The 20,666-nt window shown below is 45.9% G+C and overlaps 3 protein-coding genes across 3 annotated transcripts; all 3 read left to right on the top strand.

Annotated features, from left to right (window-relative positions):
• The first annotated feature begins 525 nt into the window (after positions 1 to 525).
• Positions 526 to 1,409, top strand: LOC123404333 (thionin BTH7). The gene is made up of 3 exons (XM_045098256.1): positions 526 to 843; positions 943 to 1,011; positions 1,103 to 1,409. The coding sequence occupies exons 1-3, from the start codon at positions 600 to 602 to the stop codon at positions 1,201 to 1,203; spliced, it is 414 nt and encodes a 137-aa protein (XP_044954191.1). The 5' UTR covers positions 526 to 599; the 3' UTR covers positions 1,204 to 1,409.
• An 8,565-nt stretch (positions 1,410 to 9,974) lies between these two features.
• Positions 9,975 to 10,859, top strand: LOC123404332 (probable leaf thionin). Its single transcript, XM_045098255.1, has 3 exons — positions 9,975 to 10,293; positions 10,393 to 10,461; positions 10,553 to 10,859. Exons 1-3 carry the CDS (start codon positions 10,050 to 10,052, stop codon positions 10,651 to 10,653), a joined length of 414 nt encoding a protein of 137 aa, XP_044954190.1. The 5' UTR covers positions 9,975 to 10,049; the 3' UTR covers positions 10,654 to 10,859.
• An 8,559-nt stretch (positions 10,860 to 19,418) lies between these two features.
• Positions 19,419 to 20,300, top strand: LOC123402553 (probable leaf thionin). Its single transcript, XM_045096474.1, has 3 exons — positions 19,419 to 19,734; positions 19,834 to 19,902; positions 19,994 to 20,300. Exons 1-3 carry the CDS (start codon positions 19,491 to 19,493, stop codon positions 20,092 to 20,094), a joined length of 414 nt encoding a protein of 137 aa, XP_044952409.1. The 5' UTR covers positions 19,419 to 19,490; the 3' UTR covers positions 20,095 to 20,300.
• Positions 20,301 to 20,666: the final 366 nt, after the last annotated feature.

Raw genomic sequence — 20,666 nt, 5'->3', positions numbered from 1 at the left:
AGAGAAATCATCCTTAACGTAAATCAAAGCAAACGATATGCCCTCTTTCACTAGGTCTGCAAGCCAGATGCAAAACTGAAAGTTAACCAAGTCACCAGCTTGGCAACCAGATGCAAACGCTGAAATTTAAATGACCTTTTACAAATTTAAGTCATCGTTGTAAATGTAAGTCACCAACTTGGCCATGAATTCATAATTAGTGCGCATTGCATTCTATTAATATAAGTGATGAGGTGACGAGGCACTCCTCTATGATTTTTGTAGAGTACGTGCTTGGTAACTATTGTAAACGTGCTGGTCACTTAGTAAACTTTCAAATCATGCAAGACCACTGTGCATGGCTACGTCGGTTGAGTAAAATAGGCATGCATGCATGAACACGTGTGACACAACGAACGGATAGATTTGCACCAAAAATAATATCCATGTATATTCAAGACTTCCAGTTATTGCAGAAATTGAGTGGTGCCTAGCTATGTCCAACACTCATAACACACCGCCATACCTCTATAAATAGGAGTCTGGCGTTGTAGGATTTCCATCAATCCAACGTAACCATTTCTCATTCTACTTGAGAAATTAAGGCCAACCAGCCAACCATGGCAACCAACAAGAGTATTAAGAGCGTGGTTATTTGTGTTCTCATATTGGGTTTAGTTCTGGAGCAGGTCCAAGTAGAAGGCAAGAGTTGCTGCAAGAACACGACGGGCAGAAACTGCTACAACGCCTGCCGTTTCGCCGGTGGTTCCCGACCAGTCTGCGCAACTGCTTGTGGTTGTAAAATCATAAGCGGCCCAACCTGTCCTAGGGACTATCCTAAGCTGAATCTTCTCCCTGAATCCGGTAAAGAGATATCATTTTTATTCTTCCCAACTTGTTGATAATTACCTACTAATGGAAAATTAATTATTTGCATACTTGTGGTTCAAATTACTTTTGTAGGTGAACCAAATGCGACTGAGTACTGCACAATTGGATGCAGGACTTCCGTTTGTGACAACATGGACAATGGTAATTTTAATTGACCAGTTTTATTTTTATTTTTACCGGCAGAAAAAATATTGTGTTTTAGACATACATAACCTCAACTATTTTGTAACAGTTTCCCGTGGCCAAGAGATGAAATTCGACATGGGACTCTGCAGCAACGCATGTGCCCGTTTCTGTAATGATGGTGAAGTCATTCAGTCTGTTGAAGCCTAATCATGCCTTCTTGGGCATGATTTCTATGGCCAAGGTCGTTTTTTCATTTTCTGTTCAACAATCTTGATACCATCACCACATCGAAGCAAATGTATCATCTTAGTTATGTATTTCTGTTTTTTCCCTCGTTCCAATAAGAGTCGCCACGATGAATCTATTTATACCCTTGGCTTAATATAAAAGTTCCATGGATATATTATGTGATACACCACAATTTTTAATTTTTTTAATGTTGTTTCTTGTATATCAGTTGTTTCATATTAAGACCGTACATTTTTCGATTATATTTACGTTCGAACATATGAGCTATCATGTTTTTACCGTGAAAGTTTTCTCTACTAAACATTAATTAGGCGTTACATGTTATATAGGAACACGAAGGGCCATCAACTGGCTAGTCGAACAGAATGTTGCTAACAGGAAATTAATGGTCATCACCAACATGTTTAGCATATTTTAGGAGAACTATGATCACTAAGGGACGAGGGGCGGTCGGTGAAGACATATAAATTTGATTGCTATCTCGTTAGTCCACGACGAGCGTATATAACCACCAAATTGCCCATTAAAATATGAAATTTTCTAGTGTTATAGGGAATTTGTATATATTGTTTCGCGATGAACCAAATCGTCACACAATAATGGGATCGGCTATATTTTTGTGTCAATGGTATTTTCTTTTGAGCATCTTGAACCTAGCATTATAGACTTGTGCTCCCTCATATTGTGGCCTTGTAATTGGGAGACATGGCTTTGGACTACAAACCAAATGAGTATGAGAGTATGTTCATAGAATCACTTTAAGTAATAAAATATAAATCAAAATAAAAAACGCAGTGGCCTCGGCCGTGTTTCAGTCACAAAACTGATCGAAATTAGTTACTGGAGATGGTTTTATGTACAAACCAACCCTAATAATACTCATAGTTTGTTTCTTGTTCACTGGATGTATCTATGATAAAACTTGAGAAAAAATCTTCATGTGACTCAATATACTGGGGCAACTCACACGTATATATTTCTTTATTCTGAATATTGTTTACTGAAAATGTCAATAGGCCAAGATATAATGAACTGCGGGTATGTAATATAAATTTGTTTACTGAAAATGTCAATAGGCCAAGATTTAATGACGCTCGCTTAGCTGCAGGAACATGTGTGTTAACCTCGATAGGCATAAATAAGTTAACCGTGAAGGCCAACAACGTAGAGGATATATTTTTTTCTTGCTGGAAAGGGACCATAGAGACGTAAGAGACAAGAATAATAGCATCTCTAGCACGCCCCATACAGTGCCCCGACCCATAAAATAATCGTCAAAATACGGGTTCGGAAAAAGTTGCCCGATCAAACCCCTTAAACGCGTCGGACCCGTAAATATTTTTGCGTGGCGTTGTAAAATTGCCACCCCAACCCGCGAAAACGCAGATTCTCCCCTTTGCGTGGACGGCGCCCTGTATATATCAAGAGCGGTTGACGGGTGAGACATTTCAGCCCACGCTTTTCCCCCCTCCCATCACCGTCGGGCTGCCTCCTACGATTCCGGACATATCAGCTGCCGGGATCATGTCGGTGGGCCACCACAGGCACGGGATTGACCCCTACCCCTTCCTACTGCCTCGGTCGGCCGAAAAGTTGCAGATCGGCGACTGTTTGTCGTGCCTTCCGCATCTGACATTTCGGGCCACCAACGGTTGCGTCAAGCGATGGATTGGTCACGGAGCACTTCGCACAGCGCCGACAAAGCCATGCAGGTGCTGGTTCGTCCTGTAGTTGTCGTCGTTGGTTTGCCGGAAAGGACTCGGCTGACCGTCGAACGAGCTCGGTTCTTGCCCAATGGCTCACCGGCTTGCCGATGCCATTTATACAGTGCGACCACTGCACAGACAAAGTGTTGTGACTCACATCTGTCACGCGGCATCACCTCGGATGGGTATTCTTGAAATGCAATAACAACGGGATATATTCCTTTTCAGTTCGACAAAGATTTGGTGAATCACTATGTATCCAATGCCTTTGAAGAAAATAAAGAAGCAAAAAAATGTGTTTTCATGCTCCAAATTGAAATGCAAATAAGTGACTCAAATTGAATGCAAGCCAGATACAAACACTGTAAACTTAATCACCTTTTACAAGTTTAAGTAACCATTTAAAAATCTAATTAAGTCATCATTTACAAATCTGAGTCACGAGCTCAGCCATGAATTAATAATTAGTGGGCACTGCATTCTACTACTATAAATGATGAGGTGAAGAGGCAGTCCTCTATGATTTGGTCACTCGTTTTACTTTATTAACCAAATTTAAGGTTAATAAGTACTAGAGGGAAAGGTTGGGACTGAAGGCGCATCAGAGTACACCACCATGATGAGCAGTTGCATTATCCTGTCCGAGAGCGAGTTCAAACTACCGCAATGCTCGTTCAAAAAACTACCTCTAGCTTCTCCATTTGAAGAAATGGTGTTGCCTCCTTCTCCTTCATGGACTATAGGAATCCACTATGCCATCGCGGGAGTTAAAAGAGAGAAGAGAAAATGGAGTTTTCATTGGTTGCCGATTGGATAAAGATGACAACAATCAAAGGCAAGTTAACTTCCATCACATGGTCGTCGTCGCCTCTTTTGTTGCATTTGGGTTAACTTAAAATAATTGGCAATTAGTATAATTTATAAAGAAATAGAATTTGCGCATGGTGCCTTTTTGTTAAAAAATGGAACAACAACCTTTTCTTCCCGTGATGCCACATATGTTGTGGCTCCCTAAATTGTAATCAATGGTTAATCAATAGTCTTGCATGATTCACGTATTAGTTTGGCGTCTATTGGCATGCACTATTGCTGCCCATACTATGGTTGTATATTATTGATTTAGATATGCAAGTAAGTACAAAGTGATGGTCCATGACATCAATATAGTGGCAACTTCATGTGGGACCGCAATATACATTTCTATTAGTTAGATTGGTAACTTTTAAATTAAAATGTTATTGGGGCACCTTTTCACATTTTTTGAGTTGGTATTTGGGTTTAAGGTATTTGTTGCTTCATGAATACTTTGTTTCTATCAACTAGACAAATGAGGATGTCCAACAAAAAGACAAATAAAAATGTGAAACACGCACGGACATAAAACCTAGATCAACAGGTCTACTAAGAGAAGAATGCATACGTGAAACACGCAAGACAACTTTCTAGGCTCCTTATCCTGTTGGTGTTTCAATAGCGACTCAGGATGACGATGGGAGGCAGCGTCCTACTAAAAGATCTAAGCAATAAGACTTCCATATAATAAAGAATCCAAAGTTGTTTTGGCTGGCTGGTGGTTCACAATTTCTCTTAAGTTATTAGAGATTTGAGCATGGTCTCTGAATTTTTGAGATGGTCCCTATGTGGTCTCGACCAGGCGGTTGGCCTGTAAATGTGATCTAGTACTCTGTTCAATCCATGCAGTGAGGGCTGCAGTAACCAGCAGCGATGTTGTCTTTTAGCTCACCTCCATTATTATGGACCAAGGATACTGTTGTGGAACCATATGGTGATGTGCCTTCTCTAGGGCCGAAGGGGCAACATGGAAAATTGGTTGCTTAGTAAAAATATATTTACATTGCCCCATCCAGACATGCTAATGGTCATGTAGGTAGCTGGGTCACGTGGTCTAGATTCAGTCATCAGTCCTAGCTGGTGCGTACAACGAAGTAGTGAAGTTGCACTTGGATATGAAATTTCACTCTCTTACTTCATGACCATCGTAGCTTGCCAGTACCAAAGACTAGACATTTTCACAAATTAATATCCATAATATTTAATTAAGTCATCCTTATAAATGTAAGTCACCAACTTGGCCATGAATCCATAATTAGTGGGAATTGCATTTACTACTATAAATGATGAGGTGACGAGGCGCTCCTCTATGATTTTTGTAGAGTACGTGCTTGGTGTATGACGATGGAATTGCACGATGTATTGATCAGGTGCAACCGCACGTATATATGATGTACATGATGGGCCACGACCTCAACTGTACAGAATTAGGAGGTGGGCGTAATACACAATATGCACATAACATATATACTCAACCCCACCCCCCCACGCAGTCCAAGCGTCGACGTTGCTGACGCAAAGACGTCGTGCGCAAGCCTTTGGTCATGATATCTGCAAATTGTTGCTTTGTGGGAATATGGAGAACACCAACGTCGCTAAGAGTGACCTGATCCCGAACAAAAAGAATATCAAGCTCAGTGTGCTTGGTGCGGCGATGTGGACTGGGTTGGCGGAGAGGTAGACCGCCAAGACGTTGTCGCAGTAGACCACTGTCTCCTTGGTGACCTGACACGAGAGATCAAGAGGAAGATGACGAAGCCAGGAACACTCAGCGACAACATTCGCCATGGCACGATACTCAGCCTCAGCACTTGATCGGAAGACCGTAGGCCGCCGCTTGGACGACCACGAGATGAGTAATAGCCCAAAGAAGACACAGAAACCCGAAGTGGATAACCTTGTGTCGGGGCAGCCAGCCCAGGCAGCCTCGGTGTAGGCGGTGATTTCGGTGAAGGCGGAGGCAAACAACGTGATGCCCAAGTCCACGGGGCCATGCACATAGCGTAGGATCCGCCTTACAGCGACCCAATTAACGTCCCAAGGAGCATGCATGTGAAGACAGACCTGCTGGAAAGTGTGCTGGATCTCTGGAAGTTTCTATGTGAGGTACTGCAGAGCGCCAACAATAGAGCGATAGAGCAGAACATCCGAAACAGGAGAACCAGAAGTGGCGGAGAGCTTGGTCTTCGTGTCGACACGCGTGGTCGCGGGTTTGCAATGAAGCATCCCAGCATGGTCAAGAAGCTCATGAGCATACTTCCGCTGATGAAGGAAGAAGCCATCAGGACCACACATGACCTCAACACCTAGGAAGTAGTGCAAAGGACCCATGTCCTTGATGGTGAACTCAGCACGAAGACGGTCAGTGAGCCGACAGAGAAGGCCAAGTGTGCAGGCTCTTAGGATGATGTCATCGACGTAGAGGAGCAGATATGCAGTGTCGGCGCCCTAGTGATAGACAAACAGTGAGGCATCAGAGCGTATAGACTGAAACACGAGTTGATGTAGGAACACCGCGATGCGCTGGTACCAGGAGCGAGGACCCTGCTTGAGCCCGTATAACGAGCACAGAAGTATGGACACATGATATGGAGACGTCGGATCAACAAATCTTGTAGGCTGCTGACAGAAAACCTGCTCGTGAAGGTGACCATGGAGGAAGGCGTTAGAGACATCCATCTGGTGTATAGGCCAGGCACGAGAGACCGCAAGCTAGAGGACGGTGAGGATCGTGCCAGGCTTGAGGACCGGAGCGAAAGTGTCAGTGAAGTGGACGCCAGCACGCTGGCGGAAGCTGTGAACAACCCAACACACCTCGTAGCGAATGAGGGTACCATTAGGACGGAGCTTGTGCTTGAAGACCCACTTCCCGGTAATCACATTAGCGTGCTGGGGTCGGGGAACAAGCTGCCAAGTCCGATTCCGCTGCAATGTGTCAAACTCCTCCTGCATCCCAGCCATCCAGAGCTTGGCCAAAGAACGCCGGTGTGGGCACGGGTGACCGGGCCGACCGCAGAGGCCACGGGTGGTGGAGCGGGCGGGGCCGACGCTGCAGGTGCCGCCGTGTTCTGGTAATATGGCCGTAACTTTTACATACGACCTCCGATGAAAAAAAAATTTATATGCAAAATCATCTACTCGAGAAGTTACATCCGAATTCAAGGGGCAAAGCCCGTTATCGATTTTCTAGAATCCTCAAAAACCTAAGCGAATGAAATCATTGAAAGTGAACATGTCGTGGACCTGATTACAGGGGCCATACAGGGGCCATAAACATTAACTAGTTTCTAGTAGTGAGCTGATTGTGTTGATTTAAAGTTGATCCCCAGAGGAAAGCTTTCTTACAAGAAGGTATTCCCCCAAAGAAACATTACTATTCCAGATCGTAACTAGGCCCCCCGACGAACCCCTAGAGGGAACAAACGCAAACTTGTCAAAATGTTTGGGGCAGTAAGTCTTGAGGGTTTTTGCATCAAACTGCGGCATTTTAGTTTCTTGCAAACAAATGATAGAGCAACCACTGTCACGGATTGCGTTCGAAATAGCTACATGTCTTTCGGAGAATTAAGACCTCGGATGTTCCAACATATCATATTCCAATTCTACAAACGAACCATAAGAAAAACTCAAGGGCAGTAGAGAGACTGAAATCAAGCGTTATCCGCAGCAGGAGCCGGCATCTCCTTGAGGAGCTCGCTATGTTGGGAATAAGTTTCAGTTTCAGTTGTTAGCTCTTCAGGGTTTTAGATGTCGAAAGTTCAGTTTCGTCAGAGTCGTTTTCTGTCAGGTGTTGGCGCGATTTGTGTGCCCACATCGCGAGTCCTTAGGAGAGCCGTGGGCTCGATCCAAGTCGTGGGATGGCAGGACTTAGTCGGGATCGTGGCTATAGCCACGGCAAGTTTGTTATTCCTGCAGAATAAGAGGAAGAAAAGCACCAGAAAAGAAGTAACTTCGACACTGCACAAAACCTCTCGAGTTCATCAGTAGTTCATCTTCTTCCTGCGCTGTTTCCACCTTCGTTTTGATGACGAGTGAGTAGGGGTTTAGCTGACAATTGGCATCAGAGCTTTGTTGATCCATACCTGTCGGAGGGATGCTGAAGATTGGAGGAGGCGACGCGTCGAAGAAGGCCGCCGACGGCGCTGACACGCGCTGCCCAAATCAACTCTGTCCCTCCCGCGCTCCGGGCGCTATCTCGGCGGCGGCTCGGGCACGGCGTGTCCCACGCTGACGAGGACCAACTACAACTCGTGGTTGCTGCTGATGAAGGTGATCCTCCAGGTGCGACACCTGTGGGACGTCATCGACACCGGAGTAGGCGACTTCGACGACGATCGCATGGCACTGGAGGCTATCCTCCGTGCCGTGCCGCAGGAGATGATCGCCATGCTCGCCGTCAAGGACACGGCGAAGGAGGCACGGGACGCAATCAAGACGATCCGAGTCGGGGCCGATCGTGTCCGCGACTCGAAGGCCCAGAACTTCCGCAAGCAGTATGAGGATCTCAGGTTCAAACCTGTTGAGTCCGTCGATGATTTTGGGTTGCGGCTGCAGGAGCTCGTCCATCAGCTGGACGTCCACGGCGACCCCATCGACGACAAGAAGGTGATTCTCAAATACCTGCATATCGTGCCGAAGTGGTACAGGCAGATGGCGCGATCGATCGAGAGTCTTCTCGATCTGAACACCATGTCCATCGGAGAGCTCACCGGGCGTCTCAAGGTCTGCGAGGAAGACGACGACGGCGAGCCGGCGGGTGCAGCAAATGACGGCCAGCTGCTGCTCACAAGGGAGCAGTTGCGCGCGCATGAGAAGGAGGACACTCCCTCTGGAAGTGGCGGCGGAGGCGGAAACCGCCGCGACAAGGGACGCGGCCACGACGGCGCGCGTGACAAACCGCGGGGAGGCACAGGGGCTGCCCGCGATGACAAGTGCCGCTATTGCGGCAAACTCGGGCACTGGGCCCGGGAGTGTAGCAAGAAGAAGCGCGAAGAAGCCCACCTCGTGAAGGAGGGGGCGAGGAGGAGCCCGCGGCATACCTTGCGGCACAACTGAACCTCGTCCTCATCGTCGACGCGCGGGAGCAGGACGGCGAGCGGGTGTTCCTGAACGAGGAGCAGGCGATCGTGCGGCTCGGGGAAGACCAGGAACCTGTCGACGTTCCCTGGTACCTCGACAGTGGCGCATCGAACCACATGACCGGCAGTCGCGCTGCTTTCGCTGATCTGGACACCAAGATCGTCGGCACCGTGCGCTTCGGCGACAACTCCATCGTCGACATCAAGGGGCGCGGCACGGTGGTGATCTCGGTGAGCGGCGACGAGCATGGTGCCCTCACTGATGTCTACTTCATTCCCAAACTCAAGACGAGCATCATGAGCATAGGGCAGCTCCATGAAAGCGATTGCCCGTCTTCGATCCACGGCGGCTACATGACGGTGTGGGATCGGCAGAACCGTCTACTCGCAAAGGTACCACGCTCGCAAAGGTACATCGTCGAAATGATGATAAGGATTGAGTCATCAGTCCTAGCTGGTGCGTACACTGAAGTACGGCAGCTGCACTTAGATCTAGGATCCTCGATATGAAATTTCACTCTCCTATGCCATGACGATACTAGACATTTGCACAAATTAATATTCACAATAGAGAAATCATCTTTAACGTAAATCAAAGCAAACGATATGCCCTCTTTCACTAGGTCTGCAAGCCAGATGCAAAACTGAAAGTTAACCAAGTCACCAGCTTGGCAAGCAGATGCAAACGCTGAAATTTAAATGACCTTTTACAAATTTAAGTCATCGTTGTAAATGTAAGTCACCAACTTGGCCATGAATTCATAATTAGTGCGCATTGCATTCTATTAATATAAGTGATGAGGTGACGAGGCACTCCTCTATGATTTTTGTAGAGTACGTGCTTGGTAACTATTGTAAACGTGCTGGTCACTTAGTAAACTTTCAAATCATGCAAGACCACTGTGCATGGCTACGTCGGTTGAGTAAAATAGGCATGCATGCATGAACACGTGTGACACAACGAACGGATAGATTTGCACCAAAAATAATATCCATGTATATTCAAGACTTCCAGTTATTGCAGAAATTGAGTGGTGCCTAGCTATGTCCAACACTCATAACACACCGCCATACCTCTATAAATAGGAGTCTGGCGTTGTAGGATTTCCATCAATCCAACGTAACCATTTCTCATTCTACTTGAGAAATTAAGGCCAACCAGCCAACCATGGCAACCAACAAGAGTATTAAGAGCGTGGTTATTTGTGTTCTCATATTGGGTTTAGTTCTGGAGCAGGTCCAAGTAGAAGGCAAGAGTTGCTGCAAGAACACGACGGGCAGAAACTGCTACAACGCCTGCCGTTTCGCCGGTGGTTCCCGACCAGTCTGCGCAACTGCTTGTGGTTGTAAAATCATAAGCGGCCCAACATGTCCTAGGGACTATCCTAAGCTGAATCTTCTCCCTGAATCCGGTAAAGAGATATCATTTTTATTCTTCCCAACTTGTTGATAATTACCTACTAATAGAAAATTAATTATTTGCATACTTGTGGTTCAAATTACTTTTGTAGGTGAACCAAATGCGACTGAGTACTGCACAATTGGATGCAGGACTTCCGTCTGTGACAACATGGACAATGGTAATTTTAATTGACCAGTTTTATTTTTATTTTTACCGGCAGAAAAAATATTGTGTTTTAGACATACATAACCTTAACTATTTTGTAACAGTTTCCCGTGGCCAAGAGATGAAATTCGACATGGGACTCTGCAGCAACGCATGTGCCCGTTTCTGTAATGATGGTGATGTCATTCAGTCTGTTGAAGCCTAATCATGCCTTCTTGGGCATGATTTCTATGGCCAAGGTCGTTTTGTCATTTTCTGTTCAACAATCTTGATACCATCACCAGATCGAAGCAAATGTATCATCTTAGTTATGTATTTCTGTTTTTTCCCTCGTTCCAATAAGAGTTACCACGATGAATCTATTTATACCCTTGGCTTAATATAAAAGTTCCATGGATATATTATGTGATACACCACAATTTTTAATTTTTTTAATGTTGTTTCTTGTATATCAATTGTTTCATATTAAGACCATACATTTTGCGATTATATTTACGTTCGAACATATGAGCTATCATGTTTTTACTGTGAAAGTTTTCTCCACTAAACATTAATTAGGCATTACATGTTATATAGGAACACGAAGGGCCATCAACTGGCTAGTCGAACAGAATGTTGCTAACAGGAAATTAATGGTCATCACCAACATGTTTAGCATATTTTAGGAGAACTATGATCACTAAGGGACGAGGGGCGGTCGGTGAAGACATATAAATTTGATTGCTATCTCGTTAGTCCACGACGAGCGTATATAACCACCAAATTGCCCCTTAAAATATGAAAATTTCTAGTGTTATAGGGAATTTGTACATATTGTTTCGCGATGAACCAAATCGTCACACAATAATGGGATCGGCTATATTTTTGTGGCAATGGTATTTTCTTTTGAGCATCTTGAACCTAGCATTATAGACTTGTGCTCCCTCATATTGTGGCCTTGTAATTGGGAGACATGGCTTTGGACTACAAACCAAATGAATATGAGAGTATGTTCATAGAATCACTTCAAGTAATAAAATATAAATCAAAATAAAAAACGCAGTGGCCTCGGCTGTGTTTCAGTCACAAAACTTATCGAAATTAGTTACTGGAGATGGTTTTATGTACAAACCAACCCTAATAATACTCATAATTTGTTTCTTATTCACTGGATGTATCTATGATAAAACTTGAGAAAAAATCTTCATGTGACTCAATATACTGGGTCAACTCACACGTATATATTTCTTTATTCTGAATATTGTTTACTGAAAATGTCAATAGGCCAAGATTTAATGAACTGCGGGTATGTAATATAAATTTGTTTACTGAAAATGTCAATAGGCCATGATTTAATGACGCTCGCTTAGCTGCAGGAACATGTGTGTTAACCTCGATAGGCATAAATAAGTTAACCGTGAAGGCCAACATAGAGACATGAAAACGCGAAAAGGGACCATAGAGACGTAAGAGACAAGAATAATAGCATCTCTAGCAGGCCCCGTACAGTGCCCCGACCCATAAAATAATCGTCAAAATACGGGTTCGGAAAAAGTTGCCCGCTCAAACCCCTTAAACGAGTCGGACCCGTAAATATTTTTGCGTGGCGTTGTTAAATTGCCACCCCAACCCGCGAAAACGCAGATTCTCCCCTTTGCGCGGACGGCGCCCTGTATATATCAAGAGCGGTTGACGGGTGAGACATTTCAGCCCACGCTTTTCCCCCCTCCCACCACCGTCGGGCTGCCTCCTACGATTCCGGACATATCAGCCGCCGGGATCATGTCGGTGGGCCACCACAAGCACGGGATTGACCCCTACCCCTTCCTACTGCCTCGGTCGGCCGAAAAGTTGCAGATCGGCGACTGTTTGTCGTGCCTTCCGCGTCTGACATTTCCGGCCGCCAACGGTTGCGCCAAGCGATGGATTGGTCGCGGAGCACTTCGCACAGCGCCGACAAAGCCATGCAGGTGCTGGTTCGTCCTGTAGTTGTCGTCGTTGGTTTGCCGGAAAGGACTCGGCTGACCGTCGAACGAGCTCGGTTCTTGCCCAATGGCTCACCGGCTTGCCGATGCCATTTATACAGTGCGACCACTGCACAGACAAAGTGTTGTTACTCACATCTGTCACGCGGCATCACCTCGGATGGGTATTCTTGAAATGCAATAACAACGGGATATATTCCTTTTCAGTTCGACAAAGATTTGGTGAATCACTATGTATCCAATGCCTTTGAAGAAAATAAAGAAGCAAAAAAATGTGTTTTCATGCTCCAAATTGAAATGCAAATAAGTGACTCAAATTGAATGCAAGCCAGATACAAACACTGTAAACTTAATCACCTTTTACAAGTTTAAGTAACCATTTAAAAATCTAATTAGGTCATCATTTACAAATCTGAGTCACGAGCTCAGCCATGAATTAATAATTAGTGGGCACTGCATTCTACTACTATAAATGATGAGGTGAAGAGGCAGTCCTCTATGATTTGGTCACTCGTTTTACTTTATTAACCAAATTTAAGGTTAATAAGTACTAGAGGGAAAGGTTGGGACTAAAGGCGCATCAGAGTACACCACCATGATGAGCAGTTGCATTATCCTGTCCGAGAGCGAGTTCAAACTACCGCAATGCTCGTTCAAAAAACTACCTCTAGCTTCTCCATTTGAAGAAATGGTGTTGCCTCCTTCTCCTTCATGGACTATAGGAATCCACTATGCCATCGCGGGAGTTAAAAGAGAGAAGAGAAAATGGAGTTTTCATTGGTTGCCGATTGGATAAAGATGACAACAATCAAAGGCAAGTTAACTTCCATCACATGGTCGTCGTCGCCTCTTTTGTTGCATTTGGGTTAACTTAAAATAATTGGCAATTAGTATAATTTATAAAGAAATAGAATTTGCGCATGGTGCCTTTTTGTTAAAAAATGGAACAACAACCTTTTCTTCCGGTGATGCCACATATGTTGTGGCTCCCTAAATTGTAATCAATGGTTAATCAATAGTCTTGCATGATTCACGTATTAGTTTGGCGTCTATTGGCATGCACTATTGCTGCCCATACTATGGTTGTATATTATTGATTTAGATATGCAAGTAAGTACAAAGTGATGGTCCATGACATCAATATAGTGGCAACTTCATGTGGGACCGCAATATACATTTCTATTAGTTAGATTGGTAACTTTTAAATTAAAATGTTATTGGGGCACCTTTTCACATTTTTTGAGTTGGTATTTGGGTTTAAGGTATTTGTTGCTTCATGAATACTTTGTTTCTATCAACTAGACAAATGAGGATGTCCAACAAAAAGACAAATAAAAATGTGAAACACGCACGGACATAAAACCTAGATCAACAGGTCTACTAAGAGAAGAATGCATACGTGAAACACGCAAGACAACTTTCTAGGCTCCTTATCCTGTTGGTGTTTCAATAGCGACTCAGGATGACGATGGGAGGCAGCTTCCTACTAAAAGATCTAAGCAATAAGACTTCCATATAATAAAGAATCCAAAGTTGTTTTGGCTGGCTGGTGGTTCACAATTTCTCTTAAGTTATTAGAGATTTGAGCATGGTCTCTGAATTTTTGAGATGGTCCCTATATGGTCTCGACCAGGCGGTTGGCCTGTAAATGTGATCTAGTACTCTGTTCAATCCATGCAGTGAGGGCTGCAGTAACCAGCAGCGATGTTGTCTTTTAGCTCACCTCCATTATTATGGACCAAGGATACTGTTGTGGAACCATATGGTGATGTGCCTTCTCTAGGGCCGAAGGGGCAACATGGAAAATTGGTTGCTTAGTAAAAATATATTTACATTGCCCCATCCAGACATGCTAATGGTCATGTAGGTAGCTGGGTCACGTGGTCTAGATTCAGTCATCAGTCCTAGCTGGTGCGTACAACGAAGTAGTGAAGTTGCACTTGGATATGAAATTTCACTCTCTTACTTCATGACCATCGTAGCTTGCCAGTACCAAAGACTAGACATTTTCACAAATTAATATCCATAATATTTAATTAAGTCATCCTTATAAATGTAAGTCACCAACTTGGCCATGAATCCATAATTAGTGGGAATTGCATTTACTACTATAAATGATGAGGTGACGAGGCGCTCCTCTATGATTTTTGTAGAGTACGTGCTTGGTGTATGACGATGGAATTGCACGATGTATTGATCAGGTGCAACCGCACGTATATATGATGTACATGATGGGCCACGACCTCAACTGTACAGAATTAGGAGGTGGGCGTAATACACAATATGCACATAACATATATACTCAACCCCACCCCCCCACGCAGTCCAAGCGTCGACGTTGCTGACGCAAAGACGTCGTGCGCAAGCCTTTGGTCATGATATCTGCAAATTGTTGCTTTGTGGGAATATGGAGAACACCAACGTCGCTAAGAGTGACCTGATCCCGAACAAAAAGAATATCAAGCTCAGTGTGCTTGGTGCGGCGATGTGGACTGGGTTGGCGGAGAGGTAGACCGCCAAGACGTTGTCGCAGTAGACCACTGTCTCCTTGGTGACCTGACACGAGAGATCAAGAGGAAGATGACGAAGCCAGGAACACTCAGCGACAACATTCGCCATGGCACGATACTCAGCCTCAGCACTTGATCGGAAGACCGTAGGCCGCCGCTTGGACGACCACGAGATGAGTAATAGCCCAAAGAAGACACAGAAACCCGAAGTGGATAACCTTGTGTCGGGGCAGCCAGCCCAGGCAGCCTCGGTGTAGGCGGTGATTTCGGTGAAGGCGGAGGCAAACAACGTGATGCCCAAGTCCACGGGGCCATGCACATAGCGTAGGATCCGCCTTACAGCGACCCAATTAACGTCCCAAGGAGCATGCATGTGAAGACAGACCTGCTGGAAAGTGTGCTGGATCTCTGGAAGTTTCTATGTGAGGTACTGCAGAGCGCCAACAATAGAGCGATAGAGCAGAACATCCGAAACAGGAGAACCAGAAGTGGCGGAGAGCTTGGTCTTCGTGTCGACACGCGTGGTCGCGGGTTTGCAATGAAGCATCCCGGCATGGTCAAGAAGCTCATGAGCATACTTCCGCTGATGAAGGAAGAAGCCATCAGGACCACACATGACCTCAACACCTAGGAAGTAGTGCAAAGGACCCATGTCCTTGATGGTGAACTCAGCACGAAGACGGTCAGTGAGCCGACAGAGAAGGCCAAGTGTGCAGGCTCTTAGGATGATGTCATCGACGTAGAGGAGCAGATATGCAGTGTCGGCGCCCTAGTGATAGACAAACAGTGAGGCATCAGAGCGTATAGACTGAAACACGAGTTGATGTAGGAACACCGCGATGCGCTGGTACCAGGAGCGAGGACCCTGCTTGAGCCCGTATAACGAGCACAGAAGTATGGACACATGATATGGAGACGTCGGATCAACAAATCTTGTAGGCTGCTGACAGAAAACCTGCTCGTGAAGGTGACCATGGAGGAAGGCGTTAGAGACATCCATCTGGTGTATAGGCCAGGCACGAGAGACCGCAAGCTAGAGGACGGTGAGGATCGTGCCAGGCTTGAGGACCGGAGCGAAAGTGTCAGTGAAGTGGACGCCAGCACGCTGGCGGAAGCTGTGAACAACCCAACACACCTCGTAGCGAATGAGGGTACCATTAGGACGGAGCTTGTGCTTGAAGACCCACTTCCCGGTAATCACATTAGCGTGCTGGGGTCGGGGAACAAGCTGCCAAGTCCGATTCCGCTGCAATGTGTCAAACTCCTCCTGCATCCCAGCCATCCAGAGCTTGGCCAAAGAACGCCGGTGTGGGCACGGGTGACCGGGCCGACCGCAGAGGCCACGGGTGGTGGAGCGGGCGGGGCCGACGCTGCAGGTGCCGCCGTGTTCTGGTAATATGGCCGTAACTTTTACATACGACCTCCGATGAAAAAAAAATTTATATGCAAAATCATCTACTCGAGAAGTTACATCCGAATTCAAGGGGCAAAGCCCGTTATCGATTTTCTAGAATCCTCAAAAACCTAAGCGAATGAAATCATTGAAAGTGAACATGTCGTGGACCTGATTACAGGGGCCATACAGGGGCCATAAACATTAACTAGTTTCTAGTAGTGAGCTGATTGTGTTGATTTAAAGTTGATCCCCAGAGGAAAGCTTTCTTACAAGAAGGTATTCCCCCAAAGAAACATTACTATTCCAGATCGTAACTAGGCCCCCCGACGAACCCCTAGAGGGAACAAACGCAAACTTGTCAAAATGTTTGGGGCAGTAAGTCTTGAGGGTTTTTGCATCAAACTGCGGCATTTTAGTTTCTTGCAAACAAATGATAGAGCAACCACTGTCACGGATTGCGTTCGAAATAGCTACATGTCTTTCGGAGAATTAAGACCTCGGATGTTCCAACATATCATATTCCAATTCTACAAACGAACCATAAGAAAAACTCAAGGGCAGTAGAGAGACTGAAATCAAGCGTTATCCGCAGCAGGAGCCGGCATCTCCTTGAGGAGCTCGCTATGTTGGGAATAAGTTTCAGTTTCAGTTGTTAGCTCTTCAGGGTTTTAGATGTCGAAAGTTCAGTTTCGTCAGAGTCGTTTTCTGTCAGGTGTTGGCGCGATTTGTGTGCCCACATCGCGAGTCCTTAGGAGAGCCGTGGGCTCGATCCAAGTCGTGGGATGGCAGGACTTAGTCGGGATCGTGGCTATAGCCACGGCAAGTTTGTTATTCCTGCAGAATAAGAGGAAGAAAAGCACCAGAAAAGAAGTAACTTCGACACTGCACAAAACCTCTCGAGTTCATCAGTAGTTCATCTTCTTCCTGCGCTGTTTCCACCTTCGTTTTGATGACGAGTGAGTAGGGGTTTAGCTGACAATTGGCATCAGAGCTTTGTTGATCCATACCTGTCGGAGGGATGCTGAAGATTGGAGGAGGCGACGCGTCGAAGAAGGCCGCTGACGGCGCTGACGACGCGCTGCCCAAATCAACTCTGTCCCTCCCGCGCTCCGGGCGCTATCTCGGCGGCGGCTCGGGCACGGCGTGTCCCACGCTGACGAGGACCAACTACAACTCGTGGTTGCTGCTGATGAAGGTGATCCTCCAAGTGCGACACCTGTGGGACGTCATCGACACCGGAGTAGGCGACTTCGACGACGATCGCATGGCACTGGAGGCTATCCTCCGTGCCGTGCCGCAGGAGATGATCGCCATGCTCGCCGTCAAGGACACGGCGAAGGAGGCACGGGACGCAATCAAGACGATCCGAGTCGGGGCCGATCGTGTCCGCGACTCGAAGGCCCAGAACTTCCGCAAGCAGTATGAGGATCTCAGGTTCAAACCTGTTGAGTCCGTCGATGATTTTGGGTTGCGGCTGCAGGAGCTCGTCCATCAGCTGGACGTCCACGGCGACCCCATCGACGACAAGAAGGTGATTCTCAAATACCTGCATATCGTGCCGAAGTGGTACAGGCAGATGGCGCGATCGATCGAGAGTCTTCTCGATCTGAACACCATGTCCATCGGAGAGCTCACCGGGCGTCTCAAGGTCTGCGAGGAAGACGACGACGGCGAGCCGGCGGGTGCAGCAAATGACGGCCAGCTGCTGCTCACAAGGGAGCAGTTGCGCGCGCATGAGAAGGAGGACACTCCCTCTGGAAGTGGCGGCGGAGGCGGAAACCGCCGCGACAAGGGACGCGGCCACGACGGCGCGCGTGACAAACCGCGGGGAGGCACAGGGGCTGCCCGCGATGACAAGTGCCGCTATTGCGGCAAACTCGGGCACTGGGCCCGGGAGTGTAGCAAGAAGAAGCGCGAAGAAGCCCACCTCGTGAAGGAGGGGGCGAGGAGGAGCCCGCGGCATACCTTGCGGCACAACTGAACCTCGTCCTCATCGTCGACGCGCGGGAGCAGGACGGCGAGCGGGTGTTCCTGAACGAGGAGCAGGCGATCGTGCGGCTCGGGGAAGACCAGGAACCTGTCGACGTTCCCTGGTACCTCGACAGTGGCGCATCGAACCACATGACCGGCAGTCGCGCTGCTTTCGCTGATCTGGACACCAAGATCGTCGGCACCGTGCGCTTCGGCGACAACTCCATCGTCGACATCAAGGGGCGCGGCACGGTGGTGATCTCGGTGAGCGGCGACGAGCATGGTGCCCTCACTGATGTCTACTTCATTCCCAAACTCAAGACGAGCATCATGAGCATAGGGCAGCTCCATGAAAGCGATTGCCCGTCTTCGATCCACGGCGGCTACATGACGGTGTGGGATCGGCAGAACCGTCTACTCGCAAAGGTACCACGCTCGCAAAGGTACATCGTCGAAATGATGATAAGGATTGAGTCATCAGTCCTAGCTGGTGCGTACACTGAAGTACGGCAGCTGCACTTAGATCTAGGATCCTCGATATGAAATTTCACTCTCCTATGCCATGACGATACTAGACATTTGCACAAATTAATATTCACAATAGAGAAATCATCTTTAACGTAAATCAAAGCAAACGATATGCCCTCTTTCACTAGGTCTGCAAGCCAGATGCAAAACTGAAAGTTAACCAAGTCACCAGCTTGGCAAGCAGATGCAAACGCTGAAATTTAAATGACCTTTTACAAATTTAAGTCATCGTTGTAAATGTAAGTCACCAACTTGGCCATGAATTCATAATTAGTGCGCATTGCATTCTATTAATATAAGTGATGAGGTGACGAGGCACTCCTCTATGATTTTTGTAGAGTACGTGCTTGGTAACTATTGTAAACGTGCTGGTCACTTAGTAAACTTTCAAATCATGCAAGACCACTGTGCATGGCTACGTCGGTTGAGTAAAATAGGCATGCATGCATGAACACGTGTGACACAACGAACGGATAGATTTGCACCAAAAATAATATCCATGTATATTCAAGACTTCCAGTTATTGCAGAAATTGAGTGGTGCCTAGCTATGTCCAACACTCATAACACACCGCCATACCTCTATAAATAGGAGTCTGGCGTTGTAGGATTTCCATCAATCCAACGTAACCATTTCTCATTCTACTTGAGAAATTAAGGCCAACCAGCCAACCATGGCAACCAACAAGAGTATTAAGAGCGTGGTTATTTGTGTTCTCATATTGGGTTTAGTTCTGGAGCAGGTCCAAGTAGAAGGCAAGAGTTGCTGCAAGAACACGACGGGCAGAAACTGCTACAACGCCTGCCGTTTCGCCGGTGGTTCCCGACCAGTCTGCGCAACTGCTTGTGGTTGTAAAATCATAAGCGGCCCAACATGTCCTAGGGACTATCCTAAGCTGAATCTTCTCCCTGAATCCGGTAAAGAGATATCATTTTTATTCTTCCCAACTTGTTGATAATTACCTACTAATAGAAAATTAATTATTTGCATACTTGTGGTTCAAATTACTTTTGTAGGTGAACCAAATGCGACTGAGTACTGCACAATTGGATGCAGGACTTCCGTCTGTGACAACATGGACAATGGTAATTTTAATTGACCAGTTTTATTTTTATTTTTACCGGCAGAAAAAATATTGTGTTTTAGACATACATAACCTTAACTATTTTGTAACAGTTTCCCGTGGCCAAGAGATGAAATTCGACATGGGACTCTGCAGCAACGCATGTGCCCGTTTCTGTAATGATGGTGATGTCATTCAGTCTGTTGAAGCCTAATCATGCCTTCTTGGGCATGATTTCTATGGCCAAGGTCGTTTTGTCATTTTCTGTTCAACAATCTTGATACCATCACCAGATCGAAGCAAATGTATCATCTTAGTTATGTATTTCTGTTTTTTCCCTCGTTCCAATAAGAGTTACCACGATGAATCTATTTATACCCTTGGCTTAATATAAAAGTTCCATGGATATATTATGTGATACACCACAATTTTTAATTTTTTTAATGTTGTTTCTTGTATATCAATTGTTTCATATTAAGACCATACATTTTGCGATTATATTTACGTTCGAACATATGAGCTATCATGTTTTTACTGTGAAAGTTTTCTCCACTAAACATTAATTAGGCATTACATGTTATATAGGAACACGAAGGGCCATCAACTGGCTAGTCGAACAGAATGTTGCTAACAGGAAATTAATGGTCATCACCAACATGTTTAGCATATTTTAGGAGAACTATGATCACTAAGGGACGAGGGGCGGTCGGTGAAGACATATAAATTTGATTGCTATCTCGTTAGTCCACGACGAGCGTATATAACCACCAAATTGCCCCTTAAAAT

Source organism: Hordeum vulgare, chromosome 6H (assembly GCF_904849725.1).
Source record: "Hordeum vulgare subsp. vulgare chromosome 6H, MorexV3_pseudomolecules_assembly, whole genome shotgun sequence".
Classification (NCBI taxonomy): domain Eukaryota; kingdom Viridiplantae; phylum Streptophyta; class Magnoliopsida; order Poales; family Poaceae; genus Hordeum; species Hordeum vulgare.
The sequence above is the reverse complement of the archived record's forward strand: the minus strand, read 5'-3'. Positions and strand labels throughout refer to the sequence as shown.